At 39.6% G+C, this 16,285-nt stretch overlaps 1 protein-coding gene across 2 annotated transcripts in view; it reads right to left on the bottom strand.

Annotated features, from left to right (window-relative positions):
• CACNA1I (calcium voltage-gated channel subunit alpha1 I) overlaps nucleotides 1–16,285 on the bottom strand; it is a 269,848-nt gene that overhangs the window by 75,128 nt on the left and 178,435 nt on the right. The window contains exons 12-18 of one of the 2 annotated variants that reach the window (XM_075286787.1): nucleotides 15,938–16,093; nucleotides 10,613–10,703; nucleotides 10,223–10,419; nucleotides 9,530–9,928; nucleotides 4,740–4,840; nucleotides 1,727–1,850; nucleotides 401–439 (exon numbers count right to left, since the gene is read on the bottom strand). In XM_075286787.1, the coding sequence (XP_075142888.1) occupies nucleotides 401–439; nucleotides 1,727–1,850; nucleotides 4,740–4,840; nucleotides 9,530–9,928; nucleotides 10,223–10,419; nucleotides 10,613–10,703; nucleotides 15,938–16,093 (1,107 nt within the window). The remainder of the gene's footprint in view (nucleotides 1–400; nucleotides 440–1,726; nucleotides 1,851–4,739; nucleotides 4,841–9,529; nucleotides 9,929–10,222; nucleotides 10,420–10,612; nucleotides 10,704–15,937; nucleotides 16,094–16,285) is intronic. The other variant, XM_075286788.1, reaches the window with a different exon arrangement.

The following is a 16,285-nucleotide window of genomic DNA, read 5'->3' as shown; positions in this document are numbered from 1 at the left end:
ACAGAAAAGCGCTGGTTGTCACCAGGAGAGTACCGGACGCTGAGAGGAGACCAAATTTGATAAAGGAAGGTAAGTATGAATGTTTTTTTTTATTTTTTTCACCTCTCCTGGGACTCCACCTATTAGCATTTGGGACCTGAAGAGACCCTAGAGTATAGTGCGCCCCTGATTTTAGTTAATCCGAGATGAATCTCTATAAACAATTTGGACTACTCAAGTCGAACCCAACTCAGTATGAACCGGTTCGCCAATCTCTAGTTGCAAGACAGTTAGAATTGGAGAAATGCAACCTAATAGGGTTAATTTAAATGGAAGGCCAATAATATACTGAAGTTTATATTTCTAGTTTTATTTCCAATTATTTTTAGCAATTTCTCTGCTATATTTAGTTGTCTCTAACCTGTGAGTCTTCAGATGTTGCAAATCTGTGAATGGAAGCCTGGGAATCGAACAGAAAGGTGAGATAAAGTTTTCTGCTTTGTTCTAGCTGCTCCTGCCATGAGGTAAAGGACCATATGTTTATTGCACTTTTCTACACATTCTGGCTGATGAAATGATGGGTCCATAAGCATGTCCAGGAGACCACGTCTGGGTGCATTCAGGTGACTATAGCAACATGATTCATGAAAATCCTTTTTCTATTCTTAACATCCACTAACGTCTGTCAGTCTAAATTAGTTGTAAATGTAATCTTAGTACCTTGTAGAGGTGATTCAACAATTTCCAAATACACAGTCCAGTCATATTAATGTGACCACCGCCTACTTTTGACATCAACATTAAATAACCAATCGCAGAAGGCACGTGTCATCAGCCATCTGGGTGCACTCATCATTGTGGAAGGCACGATGGATCAGCACAAGTATACATCTATCCTTGCGGACCATGTTCACCCCAACATGCGAATTGTTTTTCCTCAGGATGATGGCATCTACCAGCAGGACAAGGCAACGTGTCATAAAGTTCGCAGTGTACGTGTGTGGTTCGAGGAGCACCAGGATGAGATTACCATACTCCCTTGGCCAGAAAATTCCCCGGACTTGAACCCAGTCGAGAATCTGTGGGACCACCTTGATCGGGTTTTTCGCGCCATGGGTGCTCAGCCACGTAACTTAGCACAGCTGGCCACGACACTGGAGTCGCCATGGCTCAACATCCCAGTGAACACTATCAAAACATCCCCTCTCTTCCTGCACATCTCACAGTGGTCCGCTCTGCGAAAGGTGGTTATTCTGGATTTTGACAGGTGGTCACATTAATGTGACTAGACTGTGTATGTCTTTTATTAAGCTTTGGAGCCCCATCTTTATGTAAATCAATGTTGTGTTCATATGATGCAAAGTCCTTTGGGGGTATGCCTTAGCTTGTCCGGGTTTTTGGCTCTATATTTACAGGCAAAGTGCTTTATCCTTCGTTTGCTTACAAATAAAATGATGATAAACCTGAAAATGGGCCTTCAAAGCTCAATAACATAGAGGCATATTTGGAAACTGTAGCATCACCTCTACAAGTTACTGGGATTAGATTTATAACCAATTCACTGCTCAGACTCTCTTTAATGGACAGAAAATCTGCCAGTCTTAAAGGACCCTTTTGTATAGAGTGTTCGGAATGGGTTAACCTTATCTTTCCCCTTTTACCTTACAGACTTAATCAGGTTATATTACTACAGTCAGTCTAATAAGAGCTGAAATACAGCATCACGGATAATAAAGCTGATTCTCACCGTACTCTTGTGCTCAATCTGAGGCCTCTCCAGGGCAATGGTGATACAGTTGAGGAAAATAAATGCGAGGACCACATAGTCGAAGAGCTTGTGCGCAATAATTGTCTGACACATGATGCGAAACCTGCATGGAACGGAGACAAAGGCAATCACTGTTCAATCCAGAGAAGTTGCCTAGAAAGGCTACTCCACAACACCGTCCTTTCTGTTAACTCTGCATATAAAATAATAATCATTGTGGCCTAAATAAGACAGATAAGCGCTTGTATTATTCTGTCTGTCAGACCAGATTGAGGATTCAGTGGTTGTTGGATTATATTCAAGCTTATGTCGTGCAATACTCCAGTAATTAAAACTTGGTGCCAGAAAGTTAAATTGCATATTTTGGCTTGCGAGCTCTGTAATGAGTGATCTCATTGTAACATACAGTGATTTCTGGGCCACAACATCCATGCAGCTGCTGTCCAAGGTCCTGGAAAAACCTCTCAAGCTTGTAAATATCTCGCTTTAACTCTGAGCTCAGTTCTTTGTGCGGTGCGTGAACCTCATCTTATAGTTTCATGGTACTTAGTGAACTAGAAGGAGTGGAGCGGGGAGGAAGCGAGAGGTTCGTGAGTGTCTGCGGCAAACGGATGAAAGAAAACAGCTTCGGAGCTTAGTCACACAGAGCCTTGCAATGCTGTAGAGAGCTGCAACCATAGGAGTCCAGAAATGGGATCTCAAAGCAAGTGCACTCGTGCACTTTCTATAATGCGTAAAATAACGCATAAAGAGTTATAGTGTTTATATATTAGGCCAATTTGCTTCTTAAATCAAGAGACTTATTCCTGTGTATAATTCCAGTCACCTTATATTGATTTATTACATCTCTTCTAAGAATAAAAATCTAATATTATGCTTTGCATCAAGTGCAGCTGGGATTATTTTATATCAGTATAAGGCTAGGTTCGCATTACATCTTTACTATATTGCTCATGCATCTGTTTAAAAAAAAAAGTGAAAAATAGATACAGATGGATGCCAAGAAAAAATATATATATACAACTGTGTTTTCTTGTAGGACCGGAAAATTTAGCATGCCACATTTCCCTGTTTTCCAAAAAAACTGGATGTAAAGGATGATTTGTTTTAAACATCAGAGTCTCTCTCTTTCACACATCCATCTCCATCCATTTTTTCTTGTACAACCTAGTCTCAAATTTTGGGTTATGTCGAGTCTTGCTAATTGGAATAAATAGACATGGGGACCTAGAAAGGTAAAGCCATCAATATAATTTGAGTAGCTTCAGATAAACCAGCCATGAATGAATTACTTTATAAAAATAATGGCACAAGTAAACAGCTAAGAACTATACACATGCAAAATAGTTCTAAACTTCCGCCTGTAGGTTCTTACCTTGAAGACACAAAGTACCTTCCAAGAGGCCCTAAAATGTCATCTCACAAAACCAACTTACTCTGTGTTTAGAAGGGGGAACAAGCCAAATACTGTATGTCTACCATTGGTGCCGACAAATGGGTGGCTTTGGTTTGGTTGGTAACCCAAGTAAAGTTTCCAGACTTGTAAAAGGGTTGAATACTGACTAACACAGTAGTCACCTTGAGGTGTTACTCATCTGACACATTCCTTCTTACCATGAAGATTCTCTTTAAGTCATCTCGCTTGGTTATAGTGGTGGATCTACAGAAGACTTGTTCCCCTTTCTAGCAATGTCCTGCTCTCATTGCCATGGAATAGCAGCCCATGTTAGATTTGTTCTTGGCTTTTTTCCCCTGCATAATGATGGGCATTGGCTTCCTAGATGAACAGCTCTTCTTGGTGGCATTGAAACTATTTAAAAGTGATTCCAACTATCTTCTTTGCCTGAAGTTTACATACTATCCTTTGCCTGGTAAATGTTCCTGTCTATTTTGACTCTGTTCTTGACTCCTAATTCTGACTGTGCCCTTGATCTGATCCTTGTTCTTGAATTATGCACCTGCCTCACTCTTTGGATGGCTTGCCTAGTACTCCTGGTACTTCTGACTCTACTATTGACTACACTATTTCTCTCAGAAGTACATCCAACAATAAGTATTTATTATGGGAAATTCAACCTGAGAGTATAACCTGGAAAGTCCTTAAATTTTGTGGGGTTTAAGGATTAAGATTAAATGTTTTTTTTTTCTAGTTCCTAATGAATGTTTGACACTAAAGACACCCGGACCTTGAACAGATCAGCTATTCCTAAAGATACTAGAGTGAATAAGGAGAGCATCCAGTTTGCTCCTATTCAAGTAATAGAAGTGAGTTACAGTTCCCCCAAAACAACACTGTAGGTCGTCAGTATCAAACATACGTTAGGGGTCAGAAAACCCCCTTAAGAACAGGGAGATTCCTTAGGGTCAGTTCACACGTGAAAACCGCCTAGCTTATTTGTGCGAGGTAAAAAACCTCGAGGAGTTTTTTTGACGCTGTTTTTTGCATTCCACGCGGTTTTTGACGAGGTTTTTGACGCGGTTTTCGCTAGCGGTTTTCGCTAGGGTTTTTTTTTCCTATATGTGCTATAGAAACTGCAGGCGAAAACCGCGCGGTTTTTTGCAAAAAACCGCGCGGTTTTGTGTGCAAAAAAACACGCGTTTTTTTACCGCGCGGTTTTCGCCTCCCATTCACTTCTATGCAATTCTTCAGGCGTTTTCCGCCTGAAGAAAGGTCATGTCGCTTCTTCAGGCGGAAAACGCTAGGAGGAAAAAAAAAGCTAGTGGTCTACATAGACCACCATGTTAAAGGAGAGGTTTTTGAAGCGAATTCCACTGTCAAAAACCTCCCCTTTGCCCAGGAGCCCTTAGACTCCTCACTCCAGTTATTACAAGCCAACTGTGGCTTAGAGGATCCAAATCTGTACAGTGTAACTTACTATCTGCTTATTGGATGTTTACAAAGAACAGTGGTACCATCTTGGAGGCAGTAGGTAGACAGTGCGCCTCCATAGAAGCACAAAACATATACATCTCATTGTGTTAATTGTGTTACCTGTTTTGTGGTGAGAAAAGGAATATGGACCAATCCTCTCGTAATTCACACCAATCTGGCCGATATGCTTCAATCATTTTTCTGATTCGGAAACATAAACTCTGTAGAGAGAAGGAATGATATCTTATGACGACATACCATTCCTGCCTACTTCTTGATTTTCAATAAGCATTTGCAAGTCACTAGTATACATGTAATTGGAGCTGTCATCTGCTGCCACAATTCAGTAATGTGTCATTTCCTTTTGGTAAATTCTCTGTGCATGTCACAGTGTTTAGTCTACATTCTCAGAAACACCATTACTTTCTGCTGTCATCAGTCCCTTTCATGTAAACACTTGGCAGAAAGCCTTGCAGAGTAATATCATGCTGATAATGGCCAATCCATGATCATGTCTTATTCAAGATATACTGTAAGACTCTTAATATGAAGATATGTTACGCTGGTAAGTCTCCATTGACTAGATGCCTCTGCAATCATATAATAATTCTACATCATCACATTATAGTCATTTCATTATTAATACAGTCCATTCAAGGAATGAAAAATAGAGTTGTGTCCTTCCTTACCTGTCCTCTTGGCTGGACGTGTCCAGATATTTCTCCCATGATCCTGACATGTTCTTCTACTACATATTTCATCCCTGTGATCCTATATGATGTTTCTAAGTTTTATTATATGGTTTAATATACATTTCTTTTAGGTATTGGTCAGGGCCACTTTAACCATAGGTGCAACGGTGCATCCGCACTTGGTCCTATGGTTGTGGGGGCCCCCTCAGCCACCCTATCGGATCGAGTGGGACAGTCCCACATTTTGGGTGATTATTAGAGATGAGCGAACACTGTTCGGATCAGCCAATCCGAACAGCACGCTCCCATAGAAATTAATGGAAGCACGCGGGGTCTGCGTGCCGGCCACTTCCATTCATTTCTATGGGAGCGTGCTGTGAGCGTGCTGTTTGGAACGGCTGTTCTGAACAGTGTTCGCTCATCTCTATCGAATATGTGTGCAGTGGCCACTGTTGGGAGTAATACTGTGTGCAGGAGCCACTATGCTGAATAATACTGTGTGCAGGGGACACTATGGGGCATAATACTGTGTGTAGGGGCACTATGGGGCATAATAGTGTGTATAGAGGCCACTATGGGGCATAATACTGTGTGCAGTGGCCACTATGGGGAATAATACTGTGTGTAGGGGCACTATGGAGCATAATAGTGTGTACAGAGACCACTATGGGGCATAATGCTGTGTGTAGGGGCACTATAGGGCATAATAGTGTGTGCAGGGGTCACTATGGGGCATAATAGTGTGTGCAGGGGCCACTATGGGGCATAATACTGTGTGTAGGGGCCACTATGGGGCATAATAGTGTGTGCAGGAATGCTCTTGTGTGTGTGTGGGGGGAGGGCAGGGGGGTGCCATGTCAAATGTTTGACTTGGGGCCCTGCCATTCCTAGTTGCGCCACTGTGTATAAGATTGGTGTAGATCAGATACTTTTTGTCCCCACAGTTTCTATTTTGGGGGTTCAGTAGTTCTCTGTGCAAAAACATACAGTTCCCTTTAGATATCAAGTTTGGCTGTGCCCAATATGAACTTCTCTTCAGCAGCATATTCCTCCTAACCAGAAGTCAGGTTAATGCATTCCTATCAAAGTCAGAACAAGCTTCTCATAGGAAAGCATTAAAAGTCCTGACCTCTGGTTTGATAAAAATACAGTGGGAATGGGCAGGTCAGAATGACATACCTGATATTCGCAAGACAAATTGAATCATAAGTTTTTTGAACACAGCACACTACTGAAACAACAACACAGAAAAAGTGGAGCCAAAAAGTGGAGTGCTTCTTTAATGCTAAGCTGTCAGAATAGAGAGCAGGATATGGCAGAATGAGAAAATCTGTGTTCTGTGATATATAGTGGGCAGCACAACGGCTCTGTGGTTAACCTTGCAGTGCTGGAGTCCTAGGTTCAAATCCTGCCAAGGACAACATCTGCAAGGAGTTTATATGTTCTCCCCGTATTTGCGTGGGTTTCCTCCTATACTCCAATGATATATAGAGTTTTATGATTTACAGCAGGTTGTAAAATCATATCAATATCAATTACTCTAAGTGACATCCTTCTGTGTTATACACATTAATACAGGGCAGAGTTCTCAGGACTCTCACTGGCTATTCTAGGAGTCCTGTCAATATTTACTCTGCTTTATAATTCTGCTCCAAACCACTTAAACCTCTATCACAGAGCTCAGCTTTCTCTCTCTATCACATAGGGCTATGCTTTCAGATAGAGCAACAGAAATCACACATTCACTTTAAGCTGGTACTTGTCTCACTTTTAAATAAATTTTTCCTTGAGTAAAAGAGCAGACAACCCATGAATTTTCGACAGTATTATGAAGACAACCCATTGATTTCAATGTAACTGTGGAATGATTCATTTCTCCTGCGGTTGCACTACAGGGGAATTGCACATTCGCTGCCGCGTTCTCCCAGATTACATCTGATCACTACGCATTTCAGCAGTGGGACACTTATTGTTAGTGGACCTTTATAACAAAAAGGAATGGCATAGGCGGCATAATATGGCATAGTGAATTTGATGATTTTGCTAATTTTCTGATTGTGTTTGTCGAGCAATTAATGTCTACAATATGATTAATGGCCGACTAAGTCTATTCTCTGTGCACTTTCCAATCAAATGAAAAAGAAATGAAAGAAAATGTCAAATTGTGGTATTAGAATACCGCAGCTCTGTCTGTTCCGATAGGATACCGTGGATAACATTGATATAGCTTACTAGGAAGTCTCTGCATGGGATAGTCATTTCCATTGTCAGGGTAATAGAGTTCTAAATTACAAACAAGTAATATAACAAGTAAAGCGAGTATAAAGTTAAAGGATTGTAAAAAAAAAATGGCTTCAGGTTGAGCACTGGGATGGTTTGGATAAAATATTAAAACATTTACTAAAGGGGTACTCTTATCTTAGTCTTTGCATATGTCTTATAGATGTGAATCCCACCTCTAGGACCTGCATCTATCTCCAAATCTGGAGTCCCCTGTCCCATCTAATTCCAGGACTGCTGTATATGTAGAGGTGACTGCACAAGTAGGGCTCTATCCAATCACTTCTATAGGAGTTCTGTATATATTCTGCTCTATTCAGAACGCCTATAGAAGTGTATGGAAAGAGCTGCACATGCATGACCATCTCTCTTATCACAGAGGCCATGATACCAGGCAGGATGGAGGGTCAAAAAATAGTTATACCTTTCATACATGCTCGCTTGAGCCTAAGGAAGGATGAATTTCTAGTGTACATGGAAGCGTATGACCATCAGGTCTCTCTGATTCATTCTCGCCTTGATTACTGTAACTCCTTACTAATGGGTCTTCCCCTCACTAAACTCTCCCCTCTACAATCTATTCTGAATGCAGCGGCCAGGCTCATCTATCAGGCTAGACGCTACAGTGATGCCTCGGGTCTGTGCCAGTCACTACATTGGCTGCCTATTCATTATAGAATAAGATATAAAGTTATCACCCTCATCCACAAGGCTCTCCATAATGCTGCACCTCCCTACATTTCCTCCCTCATCTCTGTCTACTGCCCAAACCGTGATCTCTGCTCACTCAATGACCTAACACTTACATCCTCTATTATCAGAACCTCCCACGCTCGTATACAAGACTTCTCCCGAGCTGCACCACTTCTCTGGAATGCTCTCTCCTGGAAAATCAGATTAACTCCTAATTTCTACAGTTTCAAACGCAAACTAAAGATGCATCTTTTCAGACAGGCCTATCACAATGTCTAACGTAAACCCTTAACCCTCCTCTGTCCCCGCTCCCACATTTCCCCACATGATATGATGTCATCTCATGCTAACTTTATAGGTCCAAGCTCCATCCACATGTTAAAGGACACAACTGGTGACGGCTCATAAAGTTTGATGTTTGTGTAATGACAGTCACCTCTATTACAAAAGTGTCTGACCTCTGCATAAGCAATGCCGCCCCTGCTACCTCTTGTGTCACCCCCTCTACCTCATAGATTGTAAGCTCTTGCGAGCAGGGCCCTCAGTCCCATTGTGTGAAACGACTTTCTTTGTAATGTATCTTTCTGTCTGTATTTGAACCCTACAAATTGTACAGCGCTGCGGAATATGTTGGCGCTATATAAATAAAATGTATTATTATTATTATTATTATTATTATATCAGGAAACTGACCAGATAATGGGTAACCAAATACATAGACAATTTCTACAAATTGTCCACCAAGTACAATGAATTTGCTTTCCCTTCTGAATACAAAAAAACATTTATCATATAATGAAAAATAGAAAGTTTTATATTGTAAAGTGATTTTTTTTAGCATCTTGCCAGAAGTTGCATTCACCATCTGGTGCAATTTTTGCCACCTGTTTGTTCGTATGATAATTAATAGTCATAATTAAAGTGTCTTATGGTTGTAATTGGTTGGCCGGAAGATGTTTGATGAAATTAAGGCATTTAGAGCATTTCACTACATTGTATTACTAATGTAGAACAAAGCACCTATATACTATATGTCCAGAAATGGAAGATTTTTGGCAACCTAGGTTCCATATACTATAGTACTTATAGTCTTTATATATGGGGACTGGACACCTATGAGATCTCATTGTGTTGAAGACAGTTTTGACTGATTTCTCTACATATCCTATAGATCCACTATTATGTAATACAGAAATTTACATATAGCATACATTGCTATTCACGGATATCACATAGTCTACTTACATAGTCAATCTCCTCTTCTTCCTCTTCCTTGTCTTTGCGATTGTTCATCTTGGGAAAAACGTCCTTCAAAATTTGAGAAGCTTTTCCAGATGTGTCAAGGTATTCTCCAGATGAACAGGTTATTTTACTGGGTACCTTGTGATTTACATGTAGTCCAGGATGATCTGGGATATCTGGAGAGCCCTTGTTGTCTAGAGACATAGCCCTCCTGTGTTTTAGGCTGGATGCTCTTCTGGAATGTATTCTCTCTCTATGGTCCTCTCCTCGTGCAAGTAAAGATTCATGTTCAGCTGTACATGGTCTTGGTTTTATACTGGGGCGACGGCCTAAACTGTTCCAGCTGGATCTTCGGCTGCCCCATCCACCAGTTCTGTTCCAGTGAGGTGGGCGAGTTCCTGTCTGCAAGCCATAATACCAAGGATGATACTGTAGGTTAAATCTTTCACGTATGTGCAGTGTAAACATTTCATTTACTGTCTACTATTACATAAATGATAAACATGCTATAAATGCTTAGAAAAATGTCATCGAAGAAAGGAAATTGGAACGCTTAAGAAGCCATACAATGTTTGAAGCTTGAGTAGTTACAGTATGGATGTCCTTTGTTGAATATCCTTGAATGTCCTTTTTTCAATCTATGACTAGAGAAGCAATGATAGATATAACAAGAAATATGCTAGGATGACCACTTACCTGAGATCTCTGGTCGTATGTTGTTCGGCCTAGTGACATCACACTGCTTTTCCTACAGTCCATAGCTACAAGCATTTGGTCCCTCTGTAGAGAATTTCTGGAGGTGTTCATTACCCCTCCAGTGATCTGCTGGCTTGTTATAGGATTGTTTTCAAGGTGTCCATTTGGAGTCATTGGAACAGTGCAAAGCTTTGGATCTAAAGATACAAATGATATCATCTACGGAAGAGCTGTATCCCAGCTCATGTGTATGATGGCTAACTACTATACACACGTAAACCACATACAAAGAGAGCATCACTATACACTTATACTATAAAAGGGTTGACAAAGGCTCTTGAGACACTAATCTTGTTCTTAGAACTCTTTTGGGCAAGAGTTTATATTTACCTGATCCCATCTGAATTTCTCGATATTTGTCACAGTCATCCATATTCGATGAGCTCCTTTCTTCATCGGAATATGACCTATTGGCATCACCCTGTAAGAAAATAAATTCTAATAAAATATTCATGACATTATTATTCTATTAACTTATTATATATGTTTAATTACAATATACTAATGAGCCCGATAATGCCCACAACAGGTGTGGGTGGTCATAGATGTTTTGCAGGCATCCAACCAGTGAACTATATTATAATTTTGTCACTATAGTACTATTGTATTAAGAATGACCACCAAGTAATGCTCAACAAAAGGGCCAAAATATTTAGGGTGAGGACACAATGTTTGGTGTTTTATTGCATTTTTGAAGCCAAAATCAAGTATGAATCATAAAGAGCAAGATCTTATATTGACATATGGTATGACTTTTTTCTTCAATCCACTCCTAATTTTGGCTTAAAAAAACTGCATCACAAATCTGAATGGTGTCCACATAATTAGACTTTGCAGACTGTTGATGAAATTGTCCTATTAATCTAAATAGGGCCTGCAGTAATCATGTACTTGCTGCCGAAATAACCCTATTCAAGTAAATGGAGACTATTTTCCTGATACCTTGGATTTAACATAGTACACAAAAAATGGTATTTGGAAACTGGGAGGATAAAAAAAAGAGAGGGTAATCGCGTTTCCTTTGTAGTGGAATATAGCACGAGTAGTTGGAGAGTAACGGCTGGTTGTTCTCCTCTAAAGAACCAGATACTCTTGATGTAACCTTTATGGTTTTTTGATAGAAATATAAATATTGTCTGAGGTTGTATATGGGGTTCGCCTTCACCTGGGACAACAGCTGCTTCCTGGGGACAAGCTGTAAGTGGACCAACAAAAAGGGAACTAGATACACTAAAAAAACCTGGTGGGTGCACAATCCCTTGTGGATAGAATGATTGAAACCGATACTTGAATTATGGCAACGGTTTACTGAAGGACAAATTTGAGAGTAGATCAAATTTGTCCTTCAATAAACCATTGCCGTAATTCAAGTATGGGTTTCAATCATTCCATCCAAAAATGGTATTTGGCTATATATAGAATATATTTTTCTTTTGAACAGTGAGGCGCATTTACTAACATGAATGGCCTTAGAATAATGTATAAAATGCACTAAACTTTAGTGCAACTTTGGTGTAAAATGTCGCATCTAGTTTTAGCTGACTATCTTAATTATTTTGGGCTATATTGACACAATGGAAGGTCTCAGTTGGAAAAGGAATATGACTTACTCATAAATGAGTGTTAGGGGGAGTTTACACTACTGCTAATAATGTCTGTTGCTGGCTTCCATCATAGGATGACAGCAATGGACATTAAACTGTTGCAGGGAATGGTCACAGACTGATTCTATGCCCATTCCCATTGACACTAATGTAAACAACATTACGAATGCTAGCTTCCATTAGGTTTGTTTACCTTTGTAACAGAAGATAAAGCTGTGGTTAGCACTGCCTCTTTGCAGCGCTGGAGTCCTCGGTTCAAATCCCACCAAGGGCAAAAACCATCTGTAAGGAGTTTGTATGTTCTCCCTGTGTTTGCTTTATCTTTCGATCTATAGACCCTTACTTCAAATGGACCATTTTGCACAATTGTTCCACAATTTTGGCATGAAATTTACTATAACCAATACCCAATAGTCATCCATTATTTCATATGGTCCATGGATACGGGGGTGTGAATGAGGCCTTAGATGGGCAGTCTATCATGCAATCTGAGCCAGTGCATTAAACCAGGTGAATAATGCACTGTGTATTTCTAGACTGCCTGGCAGAGTTTACAATGTCTAACTCTTAATACATATAATGGGATAATGTCCTTTGCAGGCTAAGTCAGAACATTTCCCAAGTTTTATTTACAAATGATCTTTTCAGGTGTGATCTAATACCATAGTACAGTTAACATAGAGATATAATCTGAACATATAGTTGAGTAAGTTTGCATATGCATTATATTATTTTGGAGTCAGTCATCATTACTATGGACTATTCTCATCCATAAAGAGAAAAAAATTGAAAAAGTAGTCCAGTGGGTGGTCCTATATGTGATTGACAGGGTTCACTGTATAAGTGTGTAGAGTCAGTTACCATGTAGGACCACCCATTGGCCACAATATATGAATAAATGATGTTATACAAGAACATTTCTGGCAAAGCCATATATCAATCTGCTCAACTACCTCTGTTCAATAACAAGTTAAATATGGCTGAATGTCATCACTTTCAGAAACATTTGATACATTAGCCCAGGCCACCTCCTTCCCTTGTTCCATGATCCAATTCTGATGTTCGTTGCTCATAGCAGATGTTTTTGGTGGTGGACATGTATTACTATTCGCATGTAGTCCCATATTGATCCCTCACGATTGTGTGTTAACACCTTTTTCTAGCAAATAAAATACATTTTTTTCAACAGTTTGTCTTGAAAAGTTTTTCTGTGGGCTAGCCTACTCTGTCCATGTTCATAAATTAGCCAGTTGTCCCAGCTTGGACCACTTTTGCTAGGTAACATCGGGAACACCCCACAAGACCAGTCAAGTCAACTATGATCAACCCAAGCAAAAGTTTCTCAGCTCATCCTACTTGTTTATTTTTCCAACACAACAACTTCAAAAACTGACAGTTTACCTGCAGCCTAATATTTCTACCCATTGACAGGTACAACTGTGCCAAAATAAGTGTGGAAATTTTAAAGGGGCTCTATCATTGGCAAAAGGCTATGCAAGGATGTGATTAGTTAAAAATAACTTTTGTCAATGATAGAGTCCCTTTAATCAATGCATTGAAATCAATCATTATTTACATCATCTGGTTTAAATATTATGGCTAATGGTTCTATATTTCACAGGATGGACCGTGGGATAGCAATATTATATTGGATCTATTGCTTTTTATATTTGTATTTGGTTGAATAGCATTATATTCAGAATTTCTCAATGCGCCATATTGGCGTGAGCTTGTCCACTCAGTTCTTCATTGTACAAGCAGGGGAGAAATCGACGGACAGGATGAAGACTCTCATATAGTGGAAGCAGTAAAATGATGGTGACCCTGGAGTACCAAGCACTGTATGAATGAAAGACTTGACCCTGCCATACAACAGAAGATTCCCTGTGTTCTGCATACCAATAAGGTCATTTTAATATTTTCCACTTAAGTAATTGTGGCCAAGATTTGTTAAAACGCCGATGGGAAAAGGGACTGAGCTATTCCCACATAACATATGGTTGAAACTAATTATAATTAGAGCCTTGTAATTGCTGGCTATTTCAACATTAAATCCTTCTAATGCACATTAATATTCGTGTATGCAGCTGTGCCATCAAGCTTGACTTATATCCCTGGAACAACCTGGACATAAGTGAAATGTGTTTAATTACCAATTAGCACATTCGCCACTCCATCTCATTATATGTATCTATATCTACCTATATCAATGTGTGTATATATATATATATATATATATATATATATATATATATATATAGTAAGCCAATGGCCGGTAAAGTGCTGGAGGGGTGTACATCTCACCTAGATCGCTCAGATGGGTGAGATGATAAAAATTCAGAGGGTTTATTTCTCAGCAGACGATTATATTTGCTGTCCGTTATTTAAGTGCCATGCACTGGGCTGGATTTTTAGGGAATGGCAGGTAGGCTGGTAATGGGACTTGTCATACCCAACCCCTCCAGTCCACACTTTGTAGACACTCCTGAAGAAACCCAGCTTATTGGGATTGTCCTCATTAGCAGGGAATAAGAAGTCTGCTAGGAGAACAGACTATGGCAGAGCTTGGCTAGAAATCCACAAGGGAGGTTGCTACTGCTGGAGACAATCTTGACTATCTGAACTTATCTTTATTAAGTTCAGATAGGCATTCAGTACCATTACTGTACAAGGCCTTATTCACATGGGCACTATGCCAGCCTGCTTAGTTTTGCATTTTATGCAGTTCACAGTTTATCCCTTTTTTCATATCTGTGAAAAACAGCTAAACTTTTTTCTGTCTTTGTATTTTTATTATCTATGGGTCAATGTAAGAAATGGACAGCAAACTGATGAACAGTCTATGACTTTCATGGACTCATAGATTGTAATGGAGCTCAAAGGTCTGAAAAAAAAAAAAAAAGGGGTCAACGGACATGTACATAAATAAGACCTAATGGAAAAGCAAATGAGTCCAAAGTTCTGATGCACCATGGTCAGAATTTGGTGCAAGCAGCAGGAATTAAGGAATCCTTACCGACAGGAGATCAGACTGATGGAGGTAGAATAATAGTGACTGGTGAAATATTTTCATGGCAAACCAAGCAAACCATGGGTTACCTAATACCTTGTGGGAATCAAAAAAAAAATTGTGGTTCTGAAGGAAAAAGGAATTCCATATGGGTGGCTTTAATAAAGTGTCTAATATATTCCATCTCTGATTTTATAAAGGATATTATATACAGGACATTTGGGCCCACCATAACTATAACTAAGGTTATTAATATGGTCCTTTGTCGTTGGTGCCTTTTTAGGGTGTATTTGGTATTACTGTATTTTACTGTTCTCAATAAGCAATTGTATTACTGTATTTGCACTGCCAGCGGAGTCTGGGTATAGCTTATTTCCTAAGCATACATATACTTGAGGCCAGTTGCGTAGTTGACCACCCAGTGACTTGCTGCCAGCACTACTTATTACCAATCCAGTCGAGTGCACTTTTATTGTATTCTTTATCGAGTTTACATAAAGACTGCTATCTATAATGGCAAACCTATAAAATAAGCTAGCACGGCCATTCTGATAGCAACAATACCTGAACATCTGATCTCCCTGTTTACGTCATTGCTGTAGCTCGAGAAGCCTGACCTTGCAATCAGTATCACATTAGCAATCTGAGCAGTGTCCTACGTGACCAGTGGAAGGGAACACAAAAGTTGCAATGATGAATAAATATATCCGCTATATTATGTATGAGAATTTAAGATCAAATAAACACAGTCTATGTCAAACTGCTCTGAATTAGCATAAGATCTCCAGCACAAGTGGTGTATTTTTGGGAACATAGTGAAGGGTCCTTAAATAGTAACCCTCATTGTTTGCAGATCATTTGGCAGGGTTCCTTTAAACCTCATCACAAATGGATAGACTGGTTAGGATGTTTTTACATGCTGTCAAATGATATTTTCTATCCATATGCTTTAGCACCTCTCTGCAGATTTGTCACTCTTTATCCACCGCCACCACTTATAGACTTAGTGTGTAATGAAAATCAAATACAATATCCTCTTACCTCTGCTTGGAATCCCTCAACCAAGATAGCAACCAGTAAATTGAAGAGTACATAATTCCCAAATGTCATCAAGGCCACAAAGTAGAGAGCAGCCCAAGGAGATGTACTGGCCATCCCATTATACAGTACCACGTTCCAGTCTTCCTGTGTCAAGATCTGGGGAAAGATGAAAGATAATGTAGTATGTTTAAAATGGAAAACCTAAAGAATAAATCCTATTAGCCTAATAGTGTCCATACTAATTTCATAATTATTGACTGATTTGCCGATATCCTCCAGGTCATCCAACTATAGATGTAGCAAAGTTTAATTTGGCTTTGACTCAGCCTCATCAAAGGCTTTTGTTGT

This window comes from Leptodactylus fuscus, chromosome 9 (assembly GCF_031893055.1).
Source record: "Leptodactylus fuscus isolate aLepFus1 chromosome 9, aLepFus1.hap2, whole genome shotgun sequence".
In the NCBI taxonomy this organism is placed as follows: Eukaryota; Metazoa; Chordata; class Amphibia; order Anura; family Leptodactylidae; genus Leptodactylus; species Leptodactylus fuscus.
Note: the sequence above shows the minus strand (reverse complement) of the source record. Positions and strands in the feature narration are given on the sequence as shown.